Genomic DNA, 22,205 nt, shown 5'->3' with positions numbered 1-22,205 from the left:
AGGAAGAACATGAATAAGTAACGATGCCATTTTCCAAACAGTTATATGACGGAATGAATAATAAATAAATCGCTTACCCATTGTGACATTGCACTTTTATGTATATAACTGTGTATATATATATATGGCATGTGGCATAACATTTAGAGTTCTATGAGGGTTTATACCTCCAAGGATTTCTTTCTAATAAAGGAAATAGTTTGTTGAGTCTGAGGTCGGGACTTTTTTACCCCACTTTTCATATTTAGTAACTTCAACTTTTGTTTATAGTTTGTGGTGGAAGTATTCAAATATTAAAAAAATATGTATATATAAAAATACTACTTTACAAGTGAAAGTCCTACATTCAAAGTATAATGTACTAAAATGGTTACAAATTGAGCTACTCATGCAGAGTGGGCCATTCCACATTGCAATATTATTTTATTTATAGATAATTTGACTAGTAAAATGCCATGTCCATGTTGAAGTGGTGATTTATTGCTGTCGGTCAGTGAATACAATCTTAGCTACTTTATATATTTTGGGGTATTTTAATCTACTAAAATCACACGAAGATTCTGTATGTTAACTCTAATAATGCAAAGTAACTAATAGCTGTTGGGAAAATAAAGTGGAGTTCAGTCAGTGAAACTAAAGGACCGGAGTACAGAGAAGAGACGTGTTTAACGGTTAAATTGGGATTTTATTCCAAATGAGAAGTAAAAAAGCTCAAGATTTTCTGATAAATCTAGCGACTGTTAAAATAGTCAGCATCGAGAGAGCATAAATTACATAATGAACTGAGTACACTGTAGTGACTGCATAATAACCAATATAGTGTGGGGCTAAAGGTTCATCATTCAACATAATTCAGTATGCAAATATTAAGGGAACAGGGTGATAAATGGTTTTACATTTCATCCTTTATCAGGGTGCACGGTAAAAAAGAAAAAAAGAGTCATGATAATGATTAAAGCTTCCACGCAACAGTTTCCCAACAAGCATTAACGGAGTGCATGCCATGTCAGGATGCCTCCTGGACGCCTCCCATTAGAGGTTTTCCAGGCACGTCCAACTGGTAGGAGACCCCGGGGAAGACCGAGGACACGCTGGAGGGATTATATCTCCCGGCTGGCCTTGGAACGCCTCGGGATCCCCCAGAATGAGCTGGAAAGTGTTGCGGGTGAGAGGGAAGCCTGGGTCAGCCTGCTGAACCTGCTGCCACCGCGACCCGACCCCGGATAAGCGGCTGATAATGGATGGATGGATGGAGTGCATGCCGTGTCAAATCAGATGCTGGGTGTTTGCAACAGTAACAACGCTTCCTTTCTGCCACACAATGCACTTGTTTTTTCATGAATCCAGTCAGCTCTGATTCTCTATGTGCTGCTTTCTGCTATATGTGGGAGCTTGACGGGGATTTGGTTCCCCCCGGTTCTAGCTGCGACCTCCGCTCCGTCTGCAGGAGTGAGAGAGGCTCTCTGTGAGCTCCAGGCTGCGCTGTGGGTCTTCAATGCCATCTGCTGATAACGGGAGAAGAGAGCCCATTGTTTTGAACGCTGCAGCTGGACTGAGGCTCGGCGTGAAATGATGATAATGGAAAAAAACATACTGCACTTCAAAATGTTATCCCATTTTTGGCACAGGTGACAGAGAAGTCTGGTTGTATTTGGGGAAATAAAAAAATGGTTTACCTCTGCGACCCCAAACTTTCTCTCCCAAGTGTAAACGCTCCGCTGCAGCTTCTTGTGTTTGTCCTTGACGAGCATGTACTCGGTGACATCAGGAGCCTGATAGTCGGACATCTGGCGGCGCAAGTGTTGGTTGAGGGCCTCTGCCTTTAAACGCTCCTGAAGTGGTGGGAAATGAAGTAGAAGGGATGAAGTACACAAACTGAATTACTTTAAAGAGTATGATTAAAAGAAGAAAAAGAGGGAGTCATGCATTTGGTCTCCCACATTGGGCTTTAAGTTTGAATCATTTTTGGACGAATGACAAACCTCCTCAGCTTGCTGTATCTTCGCCTCAATTTTTTCCAGCAACCGCTTCCGGTTGGTGATGTCATTGCTCAGCTCTGCGGCCTCCAATGTCACACTCTGCAGCTTCTCCTGTTGAAGCATTCACAAACAAAGGTGGTTTCATACAGCTACACCAAAGTAAACGGAGAAATGTAGCTCTCTCTCTCTCGCACACATTTCTTAGAGTTACCTTATGTGTACCGAGGACACGTAGTACTTTTGAATTATTGAATTGAAGTTCATCCACGCTTTGTTTAATTCTCTGCTCATTGTATCCCTGGAAAATGTCCTAGAAACAACACACAGAACCATACATTGTTACATTCACCGTTCTCTTGCATAGCAGTCTAATTGACAATCTATTGAGATATAGTATTAAAAAAATAATAATGCTCTACCTCGTACTCAGCTTTTCCCATCTCTTTCTTCTGTTGAAGCTGCTGCTGGAGCTTCTTCTCGTGGGCCTTCAGTGTCTGGTTCTTCAGAATGAACTTCTCCAACTGGGTGACCTGTTTGTGAGCAGAGCAGACAAAGGGATGATGAATATGGGTAGGGGTGGCGAGAGTACTATTGTCAAAAGTAAAAATTAAATGGAGCTTTATTGGTGGGAAAGTTTCAAGAACTATATGACCAAAGCATCAGAATACAAAAGTACATAGCAGAATATGATTGTGTTTTATATGACGTCACCTTAGTTTTTCTGCAGTATGAGTATAAAACAACTCTCAAATCAGATAACCTGAAAAACTGAAATATGTTCACCTTTGACTTGTCTTCGATGTACTGAAGCACCTTCTCAGTCTCCTTCATTTCCAACCTGTTGTCCTTTGTAGTTTTGAGCAGTTTGCTTTCAAACTTCTTCTGATCTTTCCTGATTTCTGCAAGACGCAATTCTGCTTCTTCCAGAGAGGCCTGAAGAGACGAGCAGAGTCACAGAGGGGAAAAAAGAGCTCTGTATTTTTTTGTGCAAGGGTATGTTGTAACCTTGTAGTTGTCCTGAATTCTCTCATATCTCTGTCGGGCTTTCTCCTGGTCTTGCCGCGTCTCCGTTACTTCTCTCCGTGCCACATACAGTTTTTGTTCTAAGGTCAGCTGCTGGAGGGGTTCTGATATGTTGGACCTGCGCCCACGAACCTGATAAGACACACACATATCAAAATGATGTGGGGCTTTCAGGAGTACAGTGCAGAGAGGTCATCTGTCCAGGCAACAGAATTTGAAATCGGGATTGCCTCGAAGATTTTGGCAGGCCACAAAAATTATCGATAATATGGAGCAGCATGTTATTTCAACCCCAGAAGTATTTGAGGTGCTGGTTGTTTATTGAATTATTAATCCTGTTTTGTGATTTGGAGCCGGTTACCTAATCGAAACTACGAAAACGAAGTGTATCTACATACTGTATTTCTGTTTCTGCAGTGTGAGCATGTTCTGCCCTCCTGTTGCTGCCTGTTTTCAGTGGGCAGTCACAGAGTTTTGTATGTATAATAACACAAACAACCTGGTCTTGTCACTGGGTGCACTTACCCCACCCTCTAGGTTGGAGGCTCCTGCTACCCCAGGATGGGACACCAGGTCCCGAGGATCAATGCGACCGATGAACCGCTCAAACATGTCGATCTCTGCCAGGAGGGCTGTGTTGGAACATCTTGGGTGGGAGTGAACATCAACAACTTCAAAATTGGATAAAGAAAATGTTTGAAGCTGAACCTAACACACAAATGTCAAATGTGACATTTAGAGCTTTAAAAATTATTTGCTCACCTTATTGTGTAATAGTTAGTTGGTACAGTTAATATTAAAACTCAAAAGACCTCCACAAATTTGATGAAGTACTTTTCAACATGTCACATTGGGGGTCATGTGACCTAGCTTCATTTAAATGATAGTGCTCTAGGATCTAGTTAGTTGTGCTTTAGTAGCTAATATCTCTCACTTATATACTGCTCGTTTACCATATTGCTCAACAGAACTAGTGTCAGCTAACTTAACAGTTTGCTGCTAGCGTTAGCATTTTGCACACAATAGCTAACGAGCCTTTAGGTGAACACACACTTTACGGCTGAGCGACAGACTGTTTTGAGTATTTATTTTCATTACTTCAGTTTTTCGACTTGGTCGTGGAGGAGTTCTTGTTGTTCTTGTGGGGCTTCTTTCCTTTTTTCTTCCGCCAACGAAAGCTCATCCTCCATGGTTGCTAAGGTACACTGAAACTCTAGCCGCGGTTGCTAGGGCTCGTGTTGCCTTCATGTGCTGTGGTACCTCTGTAAATCCAGCACGTGTTGCCTTCACGTACTCCGTAAACAATGATTTAAATCACCACATCCTCTTGCCTTTTGTTAATTTGAGGACTTTTTCTGTGCGCTATTTGATGTCAATGTAGCTTATAACAATCATACAGAAACGTTGGCGTAAAAACCGTCAATACTTATAAAAATAAAAACCCCAGCTTGCCCCTCCCGCTCGACTCGTTTTTAAGTTACAGTTTCATTTCTCTGTTCTCGGGCGTCGCTCTTACCGCGAGCCGAGTCCGCGCTGCCTCGACACAATCATAGTTTGCTTTGAGCGCAACTCCTTCCAGGATGACTTCAGTCATCTCCAAGTTTGTCACCAAGACCCTGTGCGACCACCAGGGCTGTTTGGACTTCAAGCAGCTGGACGAGAAAATCGCACAGAATTTCACTGTCGCGAAAACGGTCCTCCAGAGCGTCCTCTTCGATGACGGTAAGGTCGCCATCCAGGCAGGCCGGCAGAAAGCCGTCGGAGGACAAATACTCAGCCGGGACAGTCTGCTGGTGGCGAAAACCAACCTGCGGATCTGTCAGAGGAAACCCGGAGAGTGTGCACAGTGCGACGGGCTACACCTGTGCAGGTATTACGTGTGCGGAGACTGCACGTTCGGGTGAGTTATGTAACACAATGGGGGACAGTTGTTAAAGTTTAAAGGCTTTATTAGTTAAGGCCACACTCCCGTATGAATACGTACGCCAAACAAACTGTAAAGACGGAAGTGCTGCGATAGGAGCAGGAGACAAAGACGTTTTAAACGTTAAAGCCCCACGCGCACGCGCACACAATCACAGCTGTTTTCGATTTTGTTTCCTGATTAACGTGAGAGCTCTTTCCTCTAGACTCTGGTCGTGGACTCACTCTCCTGACAGTTTTGTATCTGTTTGTCCTCTCACTGGCCATTGGCTCCCTTTGCATGTATGTCTATGGCCTTGTTTGTTTTATTGAACTTTCCTACAACCCCAAACATTTGAAGAAAGATGTCACTATAAACAGGAAATGGTCACGTGTATATCAAGCGCTAAGGAAGGCGTCACACAGCTTGACGGTATATTCGGGCCTTCTGCGGAGAACAACAACAAACTTTGACAAAGCTGGCTGTGCTTCTCTGTAAGATCAACAAAACAATGCTTTGCCTTCATTAAGTCTAATTCCTTTATTGGACCAGACGATGGCAGTAATGCACCTATTATCCCCTGAATAACCCACTCTGAGTACTGTAAGTAAACCATTACAAAGCAGAGTGCAGAGTGCTGCCTTTATATAATCACCTTATGGACTGAAGCGGTTTATGGCCCACATTTTACTTTTATAAGTTTATTTCAATAACCTCAAAGAACTTAATTGTTTAACTTTCAAAACTCTAGAGGCCTCCATATTTACAGAAACCAAATGGATATGTGTATTTGTTCAGCGGTTAATTCAGTAAAAACTTGACGAACTGACATATTTTATTCATTTTTCAGACTCAAGTGTAAAAATCCCCATAGTCTGGTTTACCCATACAACGCAGAGATTTTGAAACGATATGGGCTTCACGATTTGACAGAGAAACAGCTGTTCCAGCTGTTACTGCAGAATGACCCTAATCTGCTTCCTGAGGTAGGTTGCACTGGTAACAGTGGGAGTCAGAGATGGACATTCACAATCTCTTGATATTGTGTAAAAAGTAATGTATATTTCTGAGGGAACTGTCAAACTGTTTTGTATGGTATGTACACCTCTCTAGATCTGCCCACATTACAACAAGGGGAATGGTCTGCACGGCTCCTGCAAGTTCACCACCTCATGCACCAAGCTTCACGTCTGCCAGCACTTTCTCCACGGTGACTGCAAGTTTGGCTCGTCGTGTAAGAGATCCCACAATGTTAACGTGCAAGAAACGAAGGTTCTCCGAGGAGTCAGTCAGGAGAACCTTAAACACCTTCTTGAGATCTACAGAAATAGATTCATCATCCTGGGTCAACAGGAGAAACCAGCTATGGCTGTTCCTGGTAAAGAACAAGGACTTTCTTTTTAAGAAATCATTTTAATCTTCATCTTAAATTAGTGACAGTCTGCACAGTATATTTTGTACGTGTGTGTGTGTGTGTGTGTGTGTGTGTGTGTGTGTGTGTGTGTGTGTGTGTGTGTGTGTGTGTGTGTGTGTGTGTGTGTGTGTGTTGCAGTGCTGCCAGAGGTGAGACCGCCTTCCCAGCAGCTTTGCCAAAAACAACCCGGATCTTCAACTAGTTCTGCCTCCCCGTCTAAACCCATGAGCGACGCTGACAGGAATGAGATCTGCCTCTTCTTCATTCGCAGACACTGCAGCTTCAAGGGTAACACTGGAACTACTCACAACGGAAGTAACCTCTCAATACATGTGTAGACATGAAGAGAAGACGATGCAAACCACTTCCTCTGTATCTTTTTTGTTGTTTTGTTCACAGATACGTGTGCCCGTGTTCATTGGCACCTGCCTTTTAGATGGCAGGTGTTAGACAGTGATGGTGTGACCTGGAACGACCTGCCCAATATGGAAGACATTGAGAAAGCCTACTGTGAACCGGGAAATGACACAAGCTGCACTGATCCACCGTCGTCCACTTTGGGGATTTTCAGATTCTTGTCTCTTCAAAGGTGCATGAAGAAACGGACCATAGAGACACAAAGACACTCCTGTGGTTTATGGGATTATTCTAGAGCACGAAATAGTAGTCCAAGTCTTTAGCGGATGAGTGAATTGTTGATTTACTTCTACTGCTCGCTTTCAGTTCTGAATCACCCCACGCTGACTTCATGACAATGACATATGGAGGGTCTCCAGTTCGTCGCCTGTCCACTGCCTCCTCTGTCTCAAAGCCCCCTCACTTCATTCTGACAACACAGTGGCTATGGTACTGGAAGGATGACAGCGGGATATGGCTGGAGTTTGGACAGGTCAGTCAGACAAGTACCAATAACGCAGCTATGTGTCTTTGTTCTTATCCTTTATAGCACCTGTTTGAGTTAACGGGTACACGTTGACATGCTACACTCTTCTCGTCACTCTTTACTCATTGATTGCTGTCGACTCCGTTTACATTTCTGTAGAATGTTGACGGCACACCAACCTCTGTCACTTCTCAAACTCTGGAGAATGTGTTCCTGGCCGACAGAGATACAGAGATTCCTTTTGGCGCTGGCAAACAGCAGTATATCCTCCACTTCAAAGATGCAGCGGGAACACGGCAGATGTATCAGCAGAATGTAAAATACAAAACCAAGAGAGACGTCAGAAGGAGGCCCCGCTTTGTGTCTTCTCATGATGTGGAGGTGAAGCTGAAAAGGTATTTTTATTATTTAGTTTTCCCTGGAGATACATGTTAAGATACATTCTAACGCTGCTGTTTTGGGTTTCTCGGCGTCTCAGGGACTCCACAACAAGTCAAACAATTCTTATGTTTGTCTCCTCGTAGTGCATCATCACACGGCTCCAGTTCCTCCACAGCAGAAAGTTTCCCTTCCCACTGGGACACAACTGCCCAACCGGATTTTGGATGCAAGGTAAACAAAGCATGTATATATTTTTTTAAATATGTGTCTGTTTTTATTTGCTTGATGTGGACTGCAGCTGTCATGAGCTTTGTACTCTTTTTGCTCCTGCTAATTTAGTTTTGTTGAAGTTCCCAGGTTCCATTTTTGCCTTTTATGATTGAACCTTTTGTTGTTAATTTCCACCTTTTTGTTTCGCACTCTCTCACATGCCTTTTAAAGTCCTCCAGTGCCAAACGACTTCCATTGCCATTATCTAGGGTGCAGCACGACACTGTGCTTAATATTTCACAACAACATTACACATTAATTCCTGCATCAAGGACCCGTTTATCTGCACTGTGCTCTTATCTTTCAGCTCGTACCTCTCTCTAAATCTGCAAAGGAGTACAACATGATTGACCAGCTGTTTAAGGTCACCATGCCCCAGGGTAAAATTAACAAAATCCAGAGGATCCAGAACCCCTCTCTGTGGAAAGTCTTTCAGTGGTAAATCCTCATCGGACTCTTTGGCTTGAAACTGTTATCAATATTTCTTTATAACGACGTTGAATCGAATAACAATGTGAAAGGTGTCGCTCCTCTTGTAGGGATGAACCTACGGACAATTATCACCTGACTCTGCATTCCCCCTCAGCTCTATACTGAGTTTCAGCTCATTGTTTTTCTGGCCCGCAACTTCCTTGTTTTGGTTCGCTCTCGCCGCTCTCATAGGCATCATGTTCAGCTGCAACATGCTCTAAAGAGACAGAGACAGTTAGCAGATGAACGTAGTGCAGCATTTAGCAGCTTACGAGATATTTTTTCTCAGGAGTTGGTCGACCAAAAACAGAGCTTATAGATGCAATTAATCAACAAAGCAAACAAAAAAGAACTTAATAAAGAGTTGCATGTCATCACATTCATGTTTCCTGTATTGTGTGTTCAGGCAGAAAGAGCAGATGAAGGAGAGGAACGGAGCTAAATATGTGAATGAGCAGTACTTGTTCCACGGGACAGAGGAGTCCCTGATCGAGGCCATCTGTGAGCAGAACTTTGATTGGAGGATGTGTGGTGTCCATGGCACGGCATATGGCAAAGGTACAGTAAAAGCCATTCCAGTCCTATGATGAATATACAAATGTCAAAATGTAAATTTACTGTTTCGTTATACTTTAGTTAGTATGGGAGCGTTTTACTCTTATTTCAGGTTCATCAGCCTTTTAGAACAGGGGGGGAAAAGCAGCATACTTTCTAATGCCAGTAGAAAAGAGCCCATCACACTCGGACTGCATCAGTATAAACGCTGTGCTATTTCTTTTTTTAGGGAGTTACTTTGCCAAAGACGCGTCCTACTCAGACAGATATGCCAGGGCCAAAGGAAGCCTGCACAAGATCATGTTTGTTGCTCTGGTCCTGGTGGGGGAGTACACCCGGGGAACGAGCAGCTATGTCCGGCCCCCAGCGAAAGGAAACGGAAAAACCCTCTACGACAGTTGTGTTGACAGCGTGAGCAACCCCAGCATCTATGTGGTCTTTGAGAAACAACAGATTTATCCAGAGTATGTTATCGACTACTCGTGAGTTACAATGCTGCTGTTTTCCTGTGTCGGCTGGTCGGCAGTCAAACTTATTATGGGCTGCGCTTCACTTTGACTGGAATTAGGGGCTTTAGTAAAGGTTCATGGATTTTCACAGTGGTGGGAGAAGTTCAGCATTCAAAAACTGACTGAAGTAGTAATTTTGTTAACTAATAATGTTACGCTATTTTCCTCTGAAGACTAGACGTGTAAAGTAGGTTACTTTGTGTGATTATTAGTGTGTCTTGATGAATTTGTGTCAGAAAATACTTATTGCAGAATGAATAATGCTATTCTATGTTCTTTATGATGTTGTTTGCTGTAGATCATTAATGCAACAAATGAACGATGATGAGGGGGACAAATAATCTGACGTTTAGATAACTAACTGGTTGTTATGTAATAACTATATTACAGCACTTGTCGCATATCAGCCAAGCCAGCCGATACTATGGACTAACGAATCACAGTTTAACTCTTCAATCTGTCCACTGAGGAAACTGCAGATGTACCAAATAAAAACAGCTACCAACAATGTGTGAAGCCCAGATGCAAGTACTGTTGTGGTTCAATAGCAGGTCTGGAAAACAAATACAAAAAATAGAAGGGTATTTGTAACAATACCTAAGTATTTCCCCCTAGCATGTAACACTGTCGGGGCATTGACTAAATGTAAGTTTTAATTATTACATAACTATTTTAACTGTAAATACTACATTTGGTGTCTACATTTTATTGTATTTGTCTCTGTTAAAATAGCCAGTAATGAAGTAAAGAAGAAAAACATCAATATAACAGGTGACCTTTTACTGGTATTGAATAACAATAGAACAGAGAGAAATCTCATCACACGTTAATATTTAGTTCCACACAAGTGGCATTTGACCCATTGTAACTGTTTATCATTCAAACAGGCACATTCAGGCCTCTGGCCTTTAATCACAGCTGCTGAAATATACATTTTCTTTCATTAGAGACATTTTAATTAATCATCAGTAAATCCCTCTTAATGTATACATTAACAATTAAAGTTAATTCAAGGCTGCAATTCTCAAGCATCTCAGAATAACTCAGAATAAAGTAAGACGTATCTCCCTGCATGATGAGTAGCTATGTAATTATTTCCTTCAGTACGGCGTAGATGTTCTCCTCGAAGGAAAATAATGAGGTCTTCAAGAGAAATGTAATAAAATGCTTTTACTCCAACCCTTTGAGGTTGAACTTAATTTGCAGAGAAATTTGGGCGAGTAAAGTCCAGTTTCCTGTTCTGAGACGTTTGATAAACGCTAAACATGAGGATTTTCCTGCCACAAAACAACTTTTTTTCACTCTGAAATAGCAGCTTTCATCTGAGAAACTAAAAGACGCAGACACATGACAGCAGTGTGTTGGGCATCATGAAACGGTCTATTCAAATATAATCAGTAATGCTTGCCAAAATATGTACCTCCGTCTATATCAACCTTGGAAATCTGTGATTGCATGCTGGTTAATTATAACGTTAATCAACCATCATGCATGGGAGGAAGCAGTAGTAAAGATAGCAGCACAGTTTAACAACAGACTGCCATTAAATGAGGGAATGTGCAAACCTTTAGGTTCAGGTGATAGATTTGGTCTACAGTGAACTGATCAAATGGTTTAACGAATGCTTTCCCTAAATAACCTTTTCATGACACTATTAAAAAAAACAAAACATATTGCTACAGGCACACATCTATTCCTTTATTCACTCCTCTCTCAAGCTCGCTCGCCAAAAATAAAAGCAGAAGAAGAGCACTTTCATTGAGGTATATTGTAACTTGTAATTTACTTGACCATGTTACCTCTGAAATACGATTCATAAGGAACAGATCCGTAGCGCTGACGGTGTGTCACTGTCACAACATGGACCCACAGAATGCTTTATAACTGTAGGTTTTCCTCCCGTCTGTGATGATGAACGGTCAATAGTCTGGCGGAGAATTCACTTGACCTTCTCTCAGGTCCCTGTGCTGAATTTTCACAAAAATGCCGTTCTTAGGTCCTAGAGTGCTTGACGACTTCAACTCAAGAGGAACCTGCACAAAGGAAAGAACACTATGTAAAAGCAACATCTTCCATAAGGATTATGTTCATAACCACATATAAATAGCTGATACACCCAAACTCAATTTTGACCACATCATAAATCATTGGTTAATTTGTGAAAAATGACAGCAATCTCAAATATCTAAAAAGCATTGATAATGAATTATACATATTGACAAGAGAAAAATGACATCAATATGAATAATAGGAAACAGCTACACACTCACCGTGTGTCATGTTGGTGCAACTACAAGAAGTGATCAAACAGCTGGGACCCTTTCTCTGTTTCCACACTTCTTGTGGAAATTATTCACACAGATGCTTTAACATTTTCATTTCTATCATAATAAAACCGATGATGATGATGATGGGTTGTTAACAATGAATGCAAATCACTCCGTATAGTTGTTTTCACTGTAGGACTGACTCAACAGATTTCCATTGCGCCAGATTAACTATGAAATGTGACCAGCTGCATCTTGTGTGGTAAACCACACTGTATCTTCTGTGTGTACGAATTAAATCTAAGACTCAAGTAGTTTGAGACAGCTTGTCTGTAAATATTGTCTTTAGTGTTCTAAAGTGTCCAACCCACCTTGGTCTCAGAGCAGGCCACGAGGCTGAACCTGCAGAACAGATGCACGAGAGCCATTTTGATTTCCAGTTGAGCGAGCCTCATCCCCACACAGTTACGGGGACCGGCTCCGAACGGCAGGTAAACAAATGGATGCCGATCGGCCTTGGCCTCTGGCGTGAATCTGGTTAAAAGCAGTAGAGAATGGGGTCGGTTAGATCGTGGGTTTCCTTTAGCACAGTACAGGGACTTCACTACCTTCGCTACAGCCGTGTTCGAAAGTTTCACGGTGGTGTAAACTCTGCATGTTAATGGCAATAAGGTATAGCAAACATTTCAAAAACAGAAATACTAAGTCATGCTACTACAACGAGGCGAAAAAGCACAAGTGGTGTTACCGGTGACGTTAACGCCATGAAACTAAAGCAGCAAAATGGAATTCAGCCATATTTCATCTTATATTTACACCTGCGCCTTTGCTACTGTAACATGTTATAACGTCTTCTGTAAAAAAATAATATATGAAATTATACCATCTTTCTTTCAGGTCATTTGAGTAAGTTATGCGACACAGTATTGAAAAAATATCAATTCTTTACAAAACCTTGCAAGCCACTTTTCAGTTAACTGCAGGTGTTGACAGACAACTATAAAATGTATTATGAATTAATTTAGTCAGCAAATCCAGTTGAGCCATCCACTAAATGTAGACGATAATGAAACACAAAGCACAGGCACGTTATTCAGTCTGAGAACAGTCTCCTACCGCTCAGGGATGAACCTCTCGGGCTCCGGCCAATGCTCCGGGTCGTAGTGGAGGAAGCCCGCTGGGATCTCCAGCGTCGCTCCTTTAGGGAGGAGTTGGCCGTTCAACACGTAGTCCTGGTCGATGTCTCTCGCAAACCTTTGTGGGGAATAATGCCATGGATGTAACTCATTTTCCCTTCTTTACTCCACATGATTCATGTATGAATAGTGTAAACCTAACAAAACATCTACTGTATGTACAGAAATGAAGGAACGTGCTCCCTGTGACAGTAGTACATCTAATAAAAATGCACTTTTTGTGTTCGTTTAATGTTATTAATTTACCTAAATCCAGGAGGGTAGAGGCGCAATGCTTCACTTATAACCATGTCTAAATACTTCAGCTCCTGGACATTTGTGTAATCTGGTGACTCCTGCAACAAAAGGAAAAATAAGCAGTGTGCACTGAATGTGAACTGTCCACAACAACAAAAAAGCATGTCATAAGTAGCTGAAGAAAAGGAGATCAGATCAAACCGAAACGTAACACACTCACGTGTCTGATGAAAAACTCGTCCACTTCTTGCTGTACTTTGCATTGACATTCAGGGTTGATGGCCAACAGGTAGCAGGTGAAGCCCAACGTGTTGCTGCTGGTTTCGTAGCCCGCCAGAAGAAAGACAAAAGCCTGACCCACGATCTCATCCTCAGTGATCATCTTTTTCTTCGGACGCTTAGAGGAGGGCTCCTGTGGGTGAAGGTGCTCGTCCTGATCCGAGGCCGGCGTTGGAGTCAGCTGATCGCCAGCAGGATTTGCTGTGTCAAAGTGTTCCAAAGACACACCCTCCTTGCTGGTCCGTGCATCCAACATCAGCTGAAGGAAGTCTCTACGCCGCTACATGCACACGCAAAAACAATGCGTTCAAAAAATGCAATGGGAAACCATAAGTTGTTCTGTATTCAAGATGATTAGATGTCCATGAGATGCACCTGCTCAGCAGGCTGCTGCTCTCTCTGCTCGATGATCTTCTGAATGCTGTTGATGAAGAACTGATTCATCTGGTCTCGTCTTTTGTTGGGGATGAATCTCACCAGAGGAGCCGCGAAGAACGGAAACGCAACTAGACGCACAAACCAAAGGTCTTGGCGTTACTCTACCTGAAATGCCAACTTTACACACTCTAACATGCATGTTTTTTAAATCTTAAATCTACAAAAAAAAATTTTTTAATGTTAAGCTAGATTCTCTTCACATTTATTGTCCAATTAATTATTCCGCAACATATCTATTTAACAGAAGATAGTGAACCCTCCCGTTTATGTTTTAATAATGTTTTACACTCTTGCCTTCATTGCATTCCTGTAATGTCTCAAATGTGATCATTCATAAATACACAATTAATGATACCAATAGATTTGACTGACTGAAAAATAGCATAATGGGCCTGAAGAAAGAAAAGGAGAAGAACATCTGTGCATGGCAGACAAACGGGTCGTCCGGGTTGTTCTGGGAGTCCACCTGAGTTGCAAATGCCACGCTGGCAATAACGTCCATGGTGAAGCAGCCAAAACACCTGCAAAACACACAAGTATGAGGACAGAAAACTACTCCATGATACTAAAAGCCTTTTTGTTCACTGCGTGTCTGATTACTTGTGGATGTCAAAGGCCTCTCCTGACTCAGCAGACACATTCAGATTTCTCATCAGGGCATCGGTGGCTGTGTTGATGAGAGGAACCATCTACAGGAAAATATAAAAGTAAAAGACAGCGATACTCGTCACAGCTGCTGAGAGTTTCTGGGAAAGGACAGACATACAAACAGCTGAAATAAATTATAATACCTAAAAAAAATGCAATGTGGTCATTTCAATTGAAGTGTAAAGTAAACACGTTTCAACATTTTGAGTTATTATTGAAGACAAGACCCTTCAAAAGTCAGAACTGTGTTTTAAAAGAAAAGCGATTCTGAACATTACAAACGGACCGTGAATTCAACACGCCTTGAAAATAGGGCCCCATTTCAACAAGAGTCCTTCACGTCCGCTCCTTGACCGCGAAGCTGTCTCCAAAATGTCTGATATTTACGACAGTTGAAAGCACCACTATAACTTCATTAGATATGTTATCAGCAGAGACAGGCCACCAAAATAACCCCCCTCAATAGTTACACAACATTGGAGTTATAGTTATATAATAAACTGTTAATGCATTATAATCATTTATTTTACATTGTACAAATTAAAATAGTTTACAATACATTATCATCCAACTCCACACTTCTAACATCCATCTGTGACAGACAGTAACTTATTAGACAGAAAACTTTCCCTCAGATGCCTGTTGGGTCTCTCCTGCGTCTGCTCTTCTAATTATTTATTTTTTTCTATAATTTTAAGACCACAAAATAACATTCTTCTTCATAAAAACGGGCCGATTTTAATTGGCACCCACTCGTGTCTCACCTCCTTCATCTTGGCAGCACTGAAGGACGGGGTCAGGATGCTTCGCACTCTCTTCCAGCGTTCATTCCTCAGAAAGAGCAGACAGTCAGTCATGGGCTTGGTAGCAAAGCGAAGAGTCTGCACAAAGAGACAGGAGAGTAAACGCTCAAACATCTGTTATCAATACATCATTGGGGCTTGCACTGAAATCATGAGCAAGCACAAAGTGTGCACGTGCAGGTGCATGTTTTGGTCAGTGTCCTTACCATTCTGTTTGTGAAGCTGCTGAAGTCCCTGACCATCACCTGTCTTAGCATGTCAGGGTCTGCTATCACCACCACCGGTCTCCGGCCCAAATAATACCTAAAATAAAAGGGGAGCCAGCAAAATGTTTTTTTTTTTTTTTTTCAAGCAAGTGTTTATTTTATTTTATAACGTGGAAGAATTAGAACCAAGACAATGTTCAGACCGTCATTTCATCAGATGCTGATGTAGAGAATATTTCTTCTACTTACCCACAAACTCTGCCATGTGTCTTTATGAGATCATTGATAGGGTTGAAAAAACCCTGAAAATAAAATGCCAAAACATCAGAAAGGAATCAGAGAACATCTTCATAAGACATGAATAACTTCATGCTTGTTCTATCTTAGTGTAACGTATAGAACAAGCTAACAGTATGACAGTCAATCAGCTGTATGACTCTGTGGGAGCTGCATATATGCTAGTATATGCTAGCCCTGTCTTCTGTCAAGATAAGTAATAAGTCATTATCTGTCAGCTTTCTGTATTTTTTTTAAATGAAAAATATTAATACTGTTCGTCCAAGTCCGGGCATATTAGGCATGTATTATTGATCAAGTAGTAAAGATGATATTTTCCCTCTGCAAAACAGTACTGAACAAACCTTGTGACCGTGTCACTTTAGCGGGCTGACGTGAAACTAAACTAAAACACGATGCAATCATTAACACATTGTGTTGAGGTAACATGGTACATTAGTGATGGCGAGATGAAGCTTCCTGAAGCATTAAAGCTTTCCATCCAATTGGTTCGCTCATGTGCCGAAGCTCCATGGGGCTTCATTTGCTCTACTGCGCCACCAAGTGGACAATACATGTAAAACAGGCAGAGTGATCATAACGACACCATGGCTTTGGTGTGTGAAGCTTTAAATTGAATAAATTATGTTTGTGACGCCAATACATCAATTATTAACTTATTATTATTGTGTCTATCTTTATGATATAATGGCGGGGTCAAAATCAAAACTCGAAACAAATTGGGAGAGGGTTGTGATGCGACTGTGGGTCAGTGGTTAGAATATCCGACTTTCAGTCAGAGCATCGGTGTTTCGAGCCTCGGCTCTGCTAGTCCATATTGATGAGGAGGTGGCCTTTGTCCCTGCGTGCGTCAACTGAGTAGTCTGTGTTATTTTAATTGATATTCATAGATAGTCATTAATCTCTTTACTTAATTCTGACATCATTGTGATCTATTAAAGTAGGGGTGTTTTGATGTACTGATATGATAGTTGTTCATTGTTTTGTGTTCAAGATAATTAAATGCACTCTCTTTTATTTGTAGAAGTGAAACCACTCCGACTGAACAGAAAAGAGCAGAAAAGCTTTCAAATGGAAGCAAATGGAAACTGCTGAATGTTTCTTCTGCTTTCACAGTACTTAAATATAGTCCAGTGCATTCCTGAACAGCCATGTTGGAAGTAAGATTTTCTCACTTCAGTGGGTAAAATGTCTTTGGTTGAAAGAGATTTTGACATAAGTTAAAGATATCTTACCTGGCGAAACATAAACAGGTTGCCCAAGAACGGCATTGGCTTTGGATGTTTGATTCCACATCGAGACAGGACGGAAAAGGGGTAAATTGAATACCTTGAAGACAGAGAGAAGAGTGGAGTGGATGGGTTTTATTGGTGCATGGTCAACTATCTTGTTAGTTTGTTCCCAGTTGGCTTAGAAAAATTGAGGTGTTCCTTTTAAGGGCTTCCGCATAAAATGCTTCAGGAAAGCCCAACGTGCAAAACAGCAAACATCAGATCTGACGACTGAGGATTGTTATGAATATCTGAATTTACGCAGAACGTGTGCTTTATCATCGTAGATAACATAACTTAACAGAGCAAACAAACGGATATAATGATTTACTCACCAGTAGAGAAGACCCAGAAAGACGAGAAAGAGGCTGAGTGTCACAGACGATCCACTGGCCTTGGTGTGGAATACATTGAGGATGTCTCCTAAAGCCTCCATCATGTAAACACGTCTCAGTTCTCCGCTGCCAGCATTGGACCAAGGCTCCTTTAAAAGAAAATCAGGTCAGCGTGGAAGCTGCTGAATATGTTTATAACGCAGTAGTCGCCAGTAGAAGGTGATCTATCTAAAACCTGTTATGAGTGTTGCGTTATTGTACTGTAGTTTTCCAGAATCCTGACTCAACATTGTAGACCACATCTTACCCTAGTTAGTTAAACCAAGAAAATATTGCATCTCTTTGTGGACCGTGCTCTCAGGCTGGTTAGTTGGTTGGTTTTTGAGACAACTTGTAAATGATTTGTTTGAGCAGCTTTGTCTGAAGCCTTTTGAGAGCGCTCACCTTTCACCTGCATTTCATCACCTTCCTAAAGTAATGTCTCTTTTTTTTCAAGGTTTTTCAGAAAACACAAAATAAAACGTCCTAAATCACACTCTTGACATACACTACAGGGGTAAAATCGCATGATCTGTTCAACTGAGGATGGAGGCGATTTTACCAGAGGTGGACAGCAATCATGAGGAGATGATTTAGGCAGCAAAACAATGTCAAAAAAATGACTTATGTCATTATTTTAGGAAGGTGACTATTCTGTCATGTCGCAGTTCAACGGAACCTCCAGGAATGTCCCTGTCACGTCAACAAAAGCTAAAGCACAGCCTCAAACATGTGTCTCCTCTTTATTCAAGAGGACCTGCGTGTTTAAAAGCCCGACGACCGCTGTAGGTCAGCTGTGATGCTAGGCTACAACAACTCACCGCAGGTTGTCTGACGTCCTTCGTTTATCTCTTTATGAACATATGAACATGACGTCATGTACCATGTCAGCGCCTCTTATTAAATCTGGAGTTGTTACCGGAAGAATAAAGGACGCGTTTGCGCTTAGCCTCAGGCACTCTGCACTTGTCAATATTGTCATGAACGCTGTTAGCAGGTCGCAGCCCCAAAGGAGCCCGAGGTGCATACTGCCACCTAGCGGGTGGGAGCGCATAGCAGCCTCCACGAGTTAACTGGTGCCTTCAGTGTGCTGTGGGCCTGTGTCTGGAAACATGTAATAATATGGGCGGAGCACCAACAAAAAACGTAAATAAAAAATAGTTTTGGACGTGAGTGAAAGTGTACAAGTGTGTGAGTTTAAGTAAACGCAAATGCGCGTATTGCTGAGCGCATGCCCCCGTGTACCATTAGCATGAGTGCATTAAATAAATAAAAGAAAATGGATAAATTCCATATACTGCAATGTCAATATTGTAGAGGGAGACAGAAACTGATTTTCTGCCGAAAACTCCTCTCACCAGTGCTGTGATTCCATTTCTCGCGCATGCGTGCGTCAGTAATTGGAAACGTACTGACGATGGACGGAGGGACCAGTTTGCGCTTACAATCAATCCGATCTCAACTTTTGCATTTGAGTTTTGACACGAGTTGACATATCGTTACTCTACACTGCCAAACGTGAACGCTGGAAAGCTGAATTTCTGGAAAACGAACCTTGTGGATAATTACCATTTCCGGAGAAGATATCAACAAATGGCCTTCTGTCGTCCGAGGTCACCGATCCAGGAGAAGCGCACGTGATTGGAGTAAAATGAAATCCTTAATAATCTCTCTAACCCCCTTAAAAGTAATTTGATTTCAAGCACATGTCGCAGTGAAGTAGCATTTTCATTGCGTAAATGGTCCTTTGAATGTCGATTTGGTTTTGAAGTCACTTTTAGATATAACACACTTCTAAGCCGTTTCATAGCACTTGAAGGGATGGTGTGAGAACTCTCTTCTTTAAAGATCAGTTGCCTTGCAGTCCCCTTAATCTTCCCTCTAAAAATAGATCTGAGTGCAATAATCTGAATTATTTTCAAGCAAAAAGCTGCGCTTAAAATTACTCATCTTACAAAGCATCATTCATGTTTATGTATATTTATACACCAGTCAATATATTAATATGCATGTATCTTCTTTTCCCAACAGGTGGCTGATCCATCGACTTCCCTCTCTACATCTACCCTGGTAACGATGTTAAGGGTGAAGAAGTTGAGTACATCCCTCCCTGCCTCCTGATGATGAGGATAATAAGGATGAGGGTGTTTTTCAGTTTGAAGAAGGTGAGGTCTACCCGCTCTCATCTGATAGAGGATGAAGACGAAGATGCTCTGGATGACTGGCTACGACAACGGGTCTGATGAGGATGCCGACATTGGACTTCACTCTCCTCTCGTCCAGCCGTTCCCACAGCAGCACCTTCGGCAGCCCAGACGACGAGCATTTCCTCCTGTCCCCGCTGGCTCCCCTGGTCTTCTTCTTTTTCTTCTTCTTCTTCTTCTTCTTCTTCTTCTTCTTCTTCTGCTTCTGCTTCTTCTTTTTGTGATTTGGTTGCTGTTCCTCAGGCACCTGCAGTCATACCTGTTCAGCATTAGCAGCCTGTGGCGCAGCATCAGGAACTACTTGAAAATCCATTGAGAAGATTTTGTCCTTGTGGTCTTCACATCACCGTCGGTATCTCAGAAGACGTGAAAAAAACGTTGGTTTAATAAATAAAATTAAAAAAAACTGCAGTCATCTACCGCTGCTTTGGTTCCAGCTCTGCCTCAGGTAGCAAACTCACTCCCCATCAGTTCCTCTTCTGTGGGTTGTAGCTTCTGAACAAGTTATTTCATAATGCCAGTTTTACACCAGACTTCATGAAGTATATCGTATATTTGTGTGTAATAATGACTTTTGAATATAGTGTATACTATCTGTCTTCAGTTGAATAAAGGGTATTGATTTTCTACTCGGGCAAACATGCTTTTTTAGCAAGCCTTGCAATCTCCACCTAAAACAAAATTGCACTTTAACAGAAAGTATTTCCTTGTGCATGCTCCGGGCAGTCACTTTATTGCTGCAGAGATTAATGGGAGGCTATTAAGTGCATGTAAACGTTATCCATACATGACTCAATATTATGGAGGGCATTCAATAACGTGATGTCTGAAACTGACAAGCGGTGCAGCGCAGTAAATATGTTGAACGGCTTTTGTTAAATTCTTCCCAACACAATTTAATTTGGTGTGGCTCTAGCGAGCCTTGTGCAGCAAGCACACTGCATGTACTCCTGCGGGCGTAAAATAATAATAATAATAATAATAATAATGATGATCATAGTCCGTATCTCTTCCCGCAGCTGTGCCAGCACATGCCAGGGTTAACAGATGGTTTTGACAATACACTCACAGTCTTAAGATCTTGTCTGCCACAACACCATGGTAACCAGTGACCTGTGTCTATGAAGCAATAGCTGCTCTCAAGTCAATCACAAATACAGAAATGACACCTCAATAACCTCAATAACATAGCTTACTACTGGTGATGTTGGCATATATACAGTGCATCTGGAAAGTATTCACAGCGCTTCACTTTTTCCACATTTTATTATGTTACGGCCTTATTCCAAAATGGATTAAATTATTTTTTTTCCTCAACATTCTACACACATCACCCCATAATGACAAATTGAAAAAGGGTTTCGCGAATCTTTTGCTAATCTATTAAAAATAAAGAACGAAAATATAACATGTACATAAGTATTCACAGCCTTTGCCATGACACTCAAAAATTGAGCTCAGGTGCATCCTGTTTCCACTGATCATCTTTGAGATGTTTCTACAACTTGAATGGAGTACACTTGCGCTAAATTCAGTTGATTGGACATGATTTAGAAAGGCACACACACACGTCTATATCAGGTCCCACAGTTGACAGTGCATGTCAGAGCACAAACCAAGCCATGAAGTCCAAGGAATTGTCTGTAGACCTCCGAGACAGAATTGAATCGAGGCACAGATCTGGCGACGGGTACAGAAAAATGTCTGCAGCATTGAAGGTCCCAATGAGCACAGTGGCCTCCATCACCCGTACATGGAAGAAGTTTGGAACCACCAGGACTCTTCCTAGAGTTGGCCGCCCAGACAAACTGAGCGATCGGGGTAGAAGGGCCTTAGTAAGGGAGGTGACCAAGAACCCGATGGTCCCTCTGACAGAGCTCCAGCGTTGCTCTATGAAGAGAGGAGAACCTTCCAGAAGGACAACCATCTCTGCAGCACTCCACAAATCAGGCCTGCATGGTAGAGTGGCCAGACGGAAACCACTCCTCTGTAAAAAGCATATGAGAGCCCGCCTGGAGTTAGCCAAAAGGCACCTGAAGGACTCTCAGACCATGAGAAACACAATTCTCTGGTCTGATGAAACAAAGATTGAACTCTTTGACCTGAATGCCAAGCGTCATGTCTGGAGGAAACCAGGCACTGCTCATCACCTGGCCAATATCATCCCTACAGTGAAGCATGGTGGTGGCAGCATCATGCTGTGGGGATGTTTTTCAGCGGGAGGAACTGGGAGACTAGTCAGGATTGAGGGAAAGATGAATGCAGCAATGTACAGAGACATCCTCGATGAAAACCTGCTCCAGAGCGCTCTGGACCTCAGACTGGGGCGACGGTTCATCTTTCAACAGGACAACGACCCGAAGCGCACAGCCAAGACAACAAAGGATTGGCTTCAGGACAACTCTGTGAATGTCCTTGAGTGGCCCAGCCAGAGCCCTGACTTGAACCCGATTGAATATCTCTGGAGAGATCTGAAAATGGCTGTGCACTGACGCTCCCCATCCAACCTGATGGAATTTGAGAGGTTCTGCAAAGAAGAATGGGAAATAGGTTTGCCAAGCTTGTAGCATCATACTCAATAAGACGTGAGGCTGTAA

The 22,205-nt window shown here is 42.1% G+C and overlaps 3 protein-coding genes across 3 annotated transcripts; 1 reads left to right on the top strand and 2 right to left on the bottom strand.

Moving 5' to 3' along the window:
• Positions 1 to 1,361: 1,361 nt before the first annotated feature.
• LOC306741811 (cilia- and flagella-associated protein 263-like) lies at positions 1,362 to 4,192 on the bottom strand (the record flags this gene model as incomplete). Its single annotated transcript, XM_079224128.1, has 9 exons — positions 1,362 to 1,502; positions 1,677 to 1,832; positions 1,983 to 2,090; positions 2,191 to 2,289; positions 2,399 to 2,509; positions 2,763 to 2,912; positions 2,985 to 3,134; positions 3,528 to 3,648; positions 4,101 to 4,192. 9 exons carry the CDS (start codon positions 4,190 to 4,192, stop codon positions 1,362 to 1,364), a joined length of 1,128 nt encoding a protein of 375 aa, XP_079080254.1.
• A 390-nt stretch (positions 4,193 to 4,582) lies between these two features.
• parp12a (poly (ADP-ribose) polymerase family, member 12a) lies at positions 4,583 to 9,888 on the top strand (the record flags this gene model as incomplete). The annotated part of the gene is made up of 11 exons (XM_079224001.1): positions 4,583 to 4,902; positions 5,756 to 5,891; positions 6,019 to 6,283; positions 6,458 to 6,607; positions 6,719 to 6,908; positions 7,043 to 7,208; positions 7,362 to 7,597; positions 7,727 to 7,814; positions 8,161 to 8,291; positions 8,731 to 8,882; positions 9,109 to 9,888. The coding sequence occupies 11 exons, from the start codon at positions 4,583 to 4,585 to the stop codon at positions 9,363 to 9,365; spliced, it is 2,091 nt and encodes a 696-aa protein (XP_079080127.1). The 3' UTR covers positions 9,366 to 9,888.
• A 265-nt stretch (positions 9,889 to 10,153) lies between these two features.
• Positions 10,154 to 17,495, bottom strand: tbxas1 (thromboxane A synthase 1 (platelet)). Its single transcript, XM_079223900.1, has 13 exons — positions 17,366 to 17,495; positions 16,995 to 17,088; positions 15,712 to 15,764; positions 15,463 to 15,559; positions 15,218 to 15,334; positions 14,406 to 14,494; positions 14,178 to 14,326; positions 13,743 to 13,873; positions 13,309 to 13,647; positions 13,098 to 13,186; positions 12,772 to 12,909; positions 12,027 to 12,189; positions 10,154 to 11,421 (listed from the first exon to the last, which is right to left on the bottom strand). The coding sequence occupies exons 1-13, from the start codon at positions 17,467 to 17,469 to the stop codon at positions 11,308 to 11,310; spliced, it is 1,677 nt and encodes a 558-aa protein (XP_079080026.1). The 5' UTR covers positions 17,470 to 17,495; the 3' UTR covers positions 10,154 to 11,307.
• Between the last annotated feature and the right edge of the window lie 4,710 nt (positions 17,496 to 22,205).

This window comes from Taurulus bubalis, assembly GCF_910589615.1.
Source record: "Taurulus bubalis genome assembly, chromosome: 9".
Classification (NCBI taxonomy): domain Eukaryota; kingdom Metazoa; phylum Chordata; class Actinopteri; order Perciformes; family Cottidae; genus Taurulus; species Taurulus bubalis.
Note: the sequence above shows the minus strand (reverse complement) of the source record. Positions and strands in the feature narration are given on the sequence as shown.